The sequence below is a fragment of the Myxocyprinus asiaticus genome, chromosome 31 (genome assembly GCF_019703515.2).
Source record: "Myxocyprinus asiaticus isolate MX2 ecotype Aquarium Trade chromosome 31, UBuf_Myxa_2, whole genome shotgun sequence".
NCBI classification, from domain to species: domain Eukaryota; kingdom Metazoa; phylum Chordata; class Actinopteri; order Cypriniformes; family Catostomidae; genus Myxocyprinus; species Myxocyprinus asiaticus.
The window spans coordinates 29,494,081-29,503,059 of NC_059374.1; the positions used below are offsets into that span (position 1 = coordinate 29,494,081).

The 8,979-nt window shown below is 36.9% G+C and overlaps 1 protein-coding gene across 2 annotated transcripts in view; it reads right to left on the reverse strand.

Annotated features, from left to right (window-relative positions):
- LOC127422393 (bleomycin hydrolase-like) overlaps positions 1–7,469 on the reverse strand; it is a 43,969-nt gene extending 36,500 nt beyond the window's left edge. The window contains exons 1-5 of one of the 2 annotated variants that reach the window (XM_051665884.1): positions 7,311–7,469; positions 1,685–1,882; positions 1,356–1,465; positions 895–1,036; positions 22–110 (exon numbers count right to left, since the gene is read on the reverse strand). In XM_051665884.1, the coding sequence (XP_051521844.1) occupies positions 22–110; positions 895–1,036; positions 1,356–1,465; positions 1,685–1,882; positions 7,311–7,320 (549 nt within the window). In that variant the 5' untranslated portion in view covers positions 7,321–7,469. Of the gene's footprint in view, positions 1–21; positions 111–894; positions 1,037–1,355; positions 1,466–1,684; positions 1,883–6,974; positions 7,246–7,310 lie in introns of those variants that run through there. The other variant, XM_051665885.1, reaches the window with a different exon arrangement.
- Positions 7,470–8,979: the final 1,510 nt, after the last annotated feature.

Consider the following 8,979-nt stretch of genomic DNA (forward strand, 5'->3'; position numbering starts at 1 on the left):
AAAGTGTAGCTTCAAACGCACCTTGTGATTGAGGATCTCGTTCATTCTACGTGAAGCCTCGGAGCTGTGAGACTCAGGGAAGCACTTCTTTGGGACGACACCATATTTTTCTGGAAAACAAAATAGTTAATGCAATTCAAATGTAAAGAAGGACAAATCTAAATAAAAGACCCCATAGAATCAATTGATGGGCACAGTTGTCTTTCTTGTGTTGATGTATTTGCAACTGAAACCAGATGTTTGGATGGGACATATCAAAGGGCTTGTTCCTTTTAAAATAGCCATAATTATTTTGTTACATCACAAGATTTGCAACTTCCTAGTCACATGCAGGTGGTATTAGGGGGAGGACTTTTTATTCTAGAGAGCATTTAATTGGAGCTAAATCTATAGTGCAAGATAAGGGGCATTAATTAACGAACGTTATTGCACTAATATATTAGACACACACACACACACACACACACACACACACACACACACATACTGTATATAAAATTGGTCATTCACATGCCACTGTGGCTGGTGGACAAAAAAGTTAATTTCATACCCTGGACTCTGGTTGCAAAGCGGACTAATCACATCTGTTGTGGTCTGCATCGACGCAACAAGTTGTTAGATTTATGAAGAGGTGCACATCAGGCTACGCGAAGCCTACGCCGTAGGTTCGATGCAGAAGTATAAATCGGCCTTTAAAGTGGCAACAGTTAATAATGTACTGCGTCATACATTTTAGAAGTAATTTTTATGTCAAACAATTCACAAGAAGACTTGTGTATAGTGTATAACTAAATTATCCTTCAGATCGCTAATCCTAAATATATTTCGACTGACACATAAATACTGCCCCCAAACAAATGTGAGAATAGCTCAACGTAAAGGGGCTAAACTGACCAATAAGGTTAACCAGCATATCCCACTGTCCACCATCATTAGTAGGATTTGAGAGCAGAAACTGGACCAATCTGCCATCTACTGGTTCCTTTCGCTGAGCTGTCTCCACACAGGCATGCAGAAAATAATAGCACCTCTCCACCTGAAAAGATAGAGAGAAAAACAGAGAGAGAGGAACAGAGAGGGAGCGAGAAAATAAGGGTGTGTGTACCAAGGTGGAGGGGCAAAGAGCGGTAACTGTCACACCAGTGGGCCAAAAACAACCTCACACAATACATCTTAAACAAAAGAGGATTTACAGCACATTTACAACTAAAACAATGACAGAGAGCAACCATCACACTGCAAAACCAACACACAGTGGAATGCACTGTTTACAAAAAATAAATACGGTGAATTCTCAAATCAAAATCTGAAATTTCTGATAATGCAAAAACAGTAAAGTAGTGACGCTGACTTACCTTATCCCAGAAAAAAAGATAAGACTGACTGAATTCAAATTCTTCAATGTTAAACTTCTTCATAAATGGAAGACGCATGACATTGAGGCATGAGAAGATCCAACATCTCCCTAAAAAACAGTGCAGTTCAAACTGTAATTTCACTTTAAAAGTTCTTAATTTCTGCTACATTATGGTATCTTATGATAGTGTTTAAATGTAAATAAAGTGTTTAGCAAACTCATTAGCATTTTAAGCAAACTCTTTGGCAAAGATTGGTTATCGGTGCCTGTATATATAGTGTATAAATACCATGTTTAAGTGTATCAGTTTTTTTGGAGTGTGAGTACCTGAGTTTTTCTGGTTGGTGACAGGCTTGCCCTCTGTGGGGATGCTGTGTTGGAAGATGTGCACTGTATCCTGGACCGTCTGCCGATGTAGGCACACCTCTAACGGATCAATGCAGGTTGAGACGTTCTGGGCCAGCAGATATCGAGGTTCAGAGCGGAAGCGCTTCACAAAAGCAGATGCTTTCTCCAAACTCAGGCCTGGACAACAAACAAGGATACAAACACAAAACAAGAAGTCTCAACATAAATTTAATAAATCTGCACCTCAGTGAAATGTCTGTGTGATATAGTCCACTTTAATGGTACATTGTTTCAGCATTCATAAAGCTGAAGATGTGTTAGGTCTAATTTGCATGATTACATAAAGATTATTTCAGAACATTCCTCCCATTGTGAAAGAAATTATGTTTCTTTGTGTCTGAGCGATATAAGAACAACGCAACAGCTAGTACCGATCATCAAATTTGATTGACAACCAGTGTTCAATGGGTGATGTTTAGTATAACGGCACTGGGACGCCTCACTATTTGTATACCTCTGGATGTTTGTGTTAGTGGCTTTCCAAATAGTGGTCATTCATACATTTTTATTTCGATCATTGATTCGTTCTGCAGACTAGATTTTGGCAACAAACGAGCATTTATGTTAAGAGTGACTCATTGAACCACTGACTTAAAGAATTAAAAATCTTTTAATTAAATAAAAATGTTGTTGCTTTTAGTCCATATCTATTTGTTTAAAAGGATAATTCATCCAAAAATTAAAATTCTCTAATCATTTACTCACCCTCATGCCATCCCAGATGTGTATATTTTTCTTTTATAACCTTTTTTTTTTTTAAATATATGTCTTCTGAAGCGATGCAATCACTTTGGGTGAGAAACATATGAATATTTCAATCCTTTTTTACTATAAATCTCCACTTTAAATATCAATTCAGAATATGAAAGTGAAAGTAGAGATTTATAATATAAAAGGATTTAAATATTGATCTGTTTCTCATCCACACCTATTATATTGCTTTTGAAGACAGACTGAAGCACTGGTATCATATGGATTACTTTTATGCTGCCTTTATGTGATTTTTGGGAGCTTGAAAGATCTGGTCACCATTAACTTGCATTGTATGGACCTACAGAGCTGAGATATTCTTCTAAATATCTTTGTGTTCTGCAGAAAAAAAGAAAGTCATACACATCTGGGATAGCATAAATGATTAGAGAATTTTCATTTTTGGGCGAACTATCCCTTATGGTTATGTACTTCTAAAAGTTTACAAAATTCGTTTTCAGAAGACATAAGCATTTAAAATCTGCAGTCTCTCTCTTCCGGCTAAAAAAAGACATCCATAACGTCACATACAGTTGAAGTCAGAAGTTTACATTCACCTTAGCCAAATATATTTAAACTCAGTTTTTCACAAGTCATAGAAAAAAAATTGCCTGTCTTATGTCAGTTAGGATCACAACTTTATTTTAAGAATGTGAAATGTGAGGATAATAGTAGAGAGAATTATTTATTTTAGCTTTTATTTCTTTCATCACATTCCCAGTGGGTCAGAAGTTTACATACAGTTTGTTAGTATTTGGTATCATTGCCTTTAAATTATTTAACTTGGGTCAAACATTTTGGGTAGCCTTCCACAAGCTTCTCAATATAAGTTGCTGGAATTTTGACCCATTCCTCCAGACAGAACTGGTGTAACTGAGTCAGGTTTTTAGGCCTCCTTGCTCGCACATGCTTTTTCAGTTCTGCCCACAAATTGTCTATCAGATTCAGGTAAGGGCTTTGTGATGGCCACTCCAATACCAAATACTTTGTTGTCCTAAAGCCACAACTTTGGAGGTATGCTTGGGGTAACTGTCCATTTGGAAGACCCATTTGCGACCGAGCTTTACCTTTATGGCTGATGTCTTGAGATGTTGCTTCAATATATCCACATCATTTTCCTTCCTCATGATGCCATCTATTTTGTGACGTGCACCAGTCCCTGCTGCAGCAAAGCACCCCCCCAACATGCTGCTGCCATCCCCATGCTTCACAGTTGGGATGGTGTTCTTCGGCTTGCAAGCCTCACCCTTTTTCCTCCAAACATAATGGTTTTTATGGCCAAAAAGTTCAATTTTTGTTTCATCAGACCAGAGGACATTTCTCCAAAAAGGTAAGATCTTTGTCTCCATGTGCACTTGCAAAGTGTAGTCTGACTTTTTTTTATGGTGGTTTTGGAGTATTGGCTTCTTCCTTGCTGAGCAGTCTTTCAGGTTATGTCAATATAAGGCTCGTTTTAATGTGGATATAAATACTTGTCAAATTTTTTCCTCCAGCATCTTCACAAGGTCCTTTGCTGTTGTTCTGGGATTGATTTGAATTTTCCGTACAAAATTACGTTCATCTCTAGGAGACAGAATGTATTTCCTTCCTGAGCGGTATGATGGCTGCATGGTTCCATGGTGTTTATACTGTTTATATTGTTTGTACAGATGAATGTGGTACCTTAAGGTGTTTGGAAATTGCTCCCAAGGATGAACCAGACTTGTGGAGGTCCACAGTTTTTTTTTTTTTTCTGAGGTCTTGGCTGATTTCTTTTGATTTTTCCATGATGTCAAGCAAAGAGGCACTGAGTTTGAAGATAGGCCTTAAAATACATCCACAGATACACCTCCAATTGACTCCAATTAGCCTATCAGATGCTAATTGCCTAAAGGATTGGCAAAATTTTCTGGAATTTTCCAAGCTGCTTAAAGGCATAGTTAACTTAGTGTATGTAAACTTCTGACCCACTAGAATTGTGATATAGTCAATTAAAAGTGAAACAATCTGTCTGTAAACAATTGCTGGAAAAATTACTCATGTAATGTAGATGTCCCAAACGACTTGCCAAAACTATAGTTTGCTAATATGAAATCTGTGGAGTGGTTAAAAAATGAACTTCTTTCTACAACTGTAGAGATTGAGAAACCTTGTCCAATCAAACACTTTCAAGAACATCTATTCAGCGCATCTGGCTGTGTTCTAACTGATTGTGATCATGCATTCACAGGGCGTTTCGAAGGGAGCACAATCCATGCTGTAGGGTCGTTCCAAACAGAATTTCCAAAAAGAGTTGCTTAAAAAGTAAGTTCTGACTGACTGCAATCACCTTTCAGCCATCTAAAGCTCTCACAGTGGAGGGTAATTGTCTTTGAAGAGAATAGGGCATAAGGATGGATCACTTCTGAATAGGACGTTCCAATGCAGGAGCTGGACGTGAGGAATGTTGCTGGAGTTTATTTATATTTTTTTGTGAAGCTGGAGGTTTCTTGGGATGTACAGCTCGAGTACGTGTTTTTTATTCTTTATGGTTAGTGTAATGTGATTCAAAACATGGATATATTGTCTTTTACTTGCTTGTTTCTCATTCATCTGGACTGGACTTGCGCAAAAGCTCCAGCCTTGTCGCAAACAAAGACCGCAATAGAGCGCAACAGTGCCCGTCCACTTATTCAGCCATCTGGGTTCCAGAAGTATTTTCCCAATTCATTTTTCCCAAAGACATTTCATAAAATCCTTCATAAAAGAGTGAACCATGAACCAAGCCAACCAGCTCTGAGGTTAATCACAACACCATGAAATTTGTTTTGAGTTAAAAAGTATTTGAAACTCAGATTAAAAGACAAAGGTACAAAACTGTGTACTTACTGTCTTTTGTGAGGGCACAGACTACAATCCTATGAAGCATGGCGTATTGTGTCATTGAATAAAAAACAATGGGAATATATAAATCTATTGATTTTAGGTGGTTGGTTAAGGGTATAGAAACAATATATTTTATGTTTATATTCTGATATGTACAAATAGATAAGTGGTTTAAGGGTGAAGAGACACCGACTCTCAATTGCGTCATTCACATTGTGTCATGGGAGTGGGCGGTCGCTCCTGGGCTCGTTTGGTGGGCTTTTTTGTCCGCGGTTCTCTGATTGGTGAAGTGTTCTCTGCTGGATCATGGGTAATGTAGTTGTTTACCATGAATTCTGTTATCAAACACGCTTTATAAACAATGAAGTTGAAATAATGCAGACCAATGGCTTCAACGGAAGCATATACCATCGATGAACGACCTCAGAGCTCATGGTAGGTCTGGCTTTAAAGGTTAATAAGTTATCGTCGAAAATCAATTTGTCTATGGAATAAAGGAATGTGATATTTTACTTCCGGAAACAGACTGTTGTGCTTTATATGCCATGTAAATTTGTGGACTGGTTATGAATTAATGTTGTCAGTTAGATCACCGTTCGGTTCTCAAACCTTTGGAAAAGCTGGCTGGTATTGAGATTGCTTCTCAAGTTTCCCCAGCATGAGCACTGAGCAGCATGGTGGAAAGGGGTGCGTGTCTGGCTGTAAACTTAAGTTTATTGGCTATTTTAAAAAAGGGGAGGAGTCGTTCGACATGTCCTGCCCCCACTTCCTGTTTCAGTAGGAAATACGTCAAATCACCAAATCGAACTGCGCTCATTAAGGCACTTCATGGTGACTAACTTATTCATTAAACAATGCTAAAACAATACAAGATACGCAAATACTTTGTTCCCCTAAAAGATTAATTCAAAACACGGATTTATTTACGAACGAAACACTAGTTGGAAATCAGTGTATGAGAGCAGTGCAAAAAGCAAGTTGTGCTTGATGCTGTCTTCTTTTGGAACTATTCTCTCTGGTGGAGAGGAAACGCAAGTTATTCAAAATTGTTTACTTATTTGTTGAACAGTTGTACAAAAGCAATATCACACTCGTGCTGTTGGTCTGAATATCAGCACAGCTGTAATTCATCCACAACAGCACTCTTGCTCGTGTGATATATTTTCTTTCTTCTGTGTCGACATTGTTGGCTTTTGCTTAAGTTCTTAAAAAGCGTCTACTAAACGACGAAATGTAAATGTACATATTGTTTAAAAATGTATGTTGCAGTTCTAATTATGCATGAATCAAACTGTTTGTCCTGCTGTGTTGCCATAACCAGAGGCAGACTGACAGAGTGACTTCACATAACCCCTATGAAAGTGGTTGTAACCACAGATTCCTTTTTTGTCCTTACAATCTATCTAAAATGAAAAAGATTGCTATTTACAAGAAACATCACAAGAAATGCGACATATAACCATCAAATACAAATTAACACAGTTTATCACTGTGGCTCAAAGTCCAAAGCAAAAAGCTCCTTTCAAAGTCACAAACAGAACTTTAACAAATTGTCAAGATTGTTAAGATGAAATATCGTTTTTAACACAAATGAAGTAACTGACAGTCACTTTACCTTCAGTTTGACTCCATTCATTGTTTCTGGAGTTCGCTGACTTAGAACCGGCGTTACGCTTATTTTTCAATTTCCAATTTTTTTTTTTCTTTCAAACTATTACAAGCAATAACTACGTATGGAATATTTAAAGTGTCCGTCCAGTACTTTCAATTTATTATAGGAGATCAAGAGTTAAAAGTCGATCTCACACCTTTGCTTAGTCACTTTCAGTACTAGTAAACAGCTCAGGCTAGTTAGCCACTCATGCTACTGGTTTCATGTCAACATCTCTGAAGATATAAGCCGTAGACCCGCATCGCTGAGCGGCAAAAGACAATATTTACACATACTCACCAGTGTCCATGTTTGCAGGCAAGGAGAGGAGGTGTTAGGAGTCTGATTTGTGAGTCTTTGTTTATTTCATTCGCCGACAACCAGTCAGTCTGTGCGGAATTCCGGAAACAGGAAATCAACTAAAATCGCGTGTCTTTCTGCCCAGGTTGCCATATCTGGGGAAAACCCTCGTTTCTGAGGACTTCCTGTCAGTGGGGGACTTAAAGGGGAGATGGGTGACCTAATAATAGGAAAGGTCTCGTCTTGAAACAGATGGGGGGGTTTTACTGATTTAATAAAATAAAATAAATAAATAAATAAAAACATCACTTTGAGACAAATGTGAGTGAATTTGTGAGATATAGAGGCATCATCCTCCAACTGTTAGTATTAATTTCACAATGTTTTTTTTTTCTTTCTATAACATAAAAGTACTGTGGCTGTACTATTGTGCAGTGATGGAATCAGATAGCAAACTTTGATATCTTTTGATGATTACCACATTCATATACTATGGTACTGACATTATACTTTAAGGTACTTTAAAGAATTCCGTGGTACTGCATTACATGAAGCATAGGCTACTACTGTACTACTTTTTATTTATTTATTTATTTAGTTAGTTAGTTAGTTAGTTCTTTAAGGAAGCTTTTAATAATCACTTTAAAGTGTGGACGGCTTGTACACTATACTACTGTATGTGTGTCCTTTTCAATTTAATGAGAGGGTACAACAGGGCTGAAGGCACACCTTAAGGAAAATGTGCTATATTTCTAGTCACAAAGTGTTTCATGATTGAAAAAATACATGTATTTTTATTGAATATTGATGGAGCAACATAATTTGTGTGAAAAGAAATAATAAAGGAAGGTTGTTTTGATGAAAATTCACACTCGGGTAAAAGGCACCCGGGGGGTGTGTGTGTGTGTGGGGGGGGGTTATAGTGATATAGTGTAAATATAGGGACAATAGTTATAGGGCAATATTTGTCAACTTAGGAAAATATCTGTGAGACATTAAGATGCTTTTTTAAAATAAAAAATTAAGATAATACTAATTCAGTATAACCACTTCAGAAAATGGTAAACCATTTCTGTTCATTTTCAATCACATTTGGCATTTCATAAAATCTTAAGTATTCTGTAAATAAATTAATCTCCATTGTGATTGGATCAGTCACAGTGAGCCCAATTTTAACATTTTTCATAACAAATCTAGTCACCCCACTTATTAAAAACAATGTGTTTTATGGGGGCTTTTAGCCCCTTCAGAAGGGGTGCTTTTTTACCTGAAATACTATCCTTTTACTTATTGGACAGTTGCTAAAAAACATTTGATTTAATCCTCTTAAACATAACTGAAAATTACAAATAAGTAATTTGTCTTAAAATGTGGTAATTTCAGGGATTCTCATTAGCATCATACATTTTCAACATTTTAAAAATGATTAAATATTAGATCAAATGACCTCAAAATCAAACTTTAGACATTGCACGCAATTATCTCATGGATCAGGAATATTTTGCACTGTATAGTGACAAACAGGTGTTTAAAGAAAGTACTGTGGTCACTGATATACATACATATATTTATACTGTATATATACAGTATATAGATAGATAGATAGATAGATAGGTAGTGCTGGGTAGTAACGGATTACATGTAAGTATTTGTAATTTGATCGGACTAC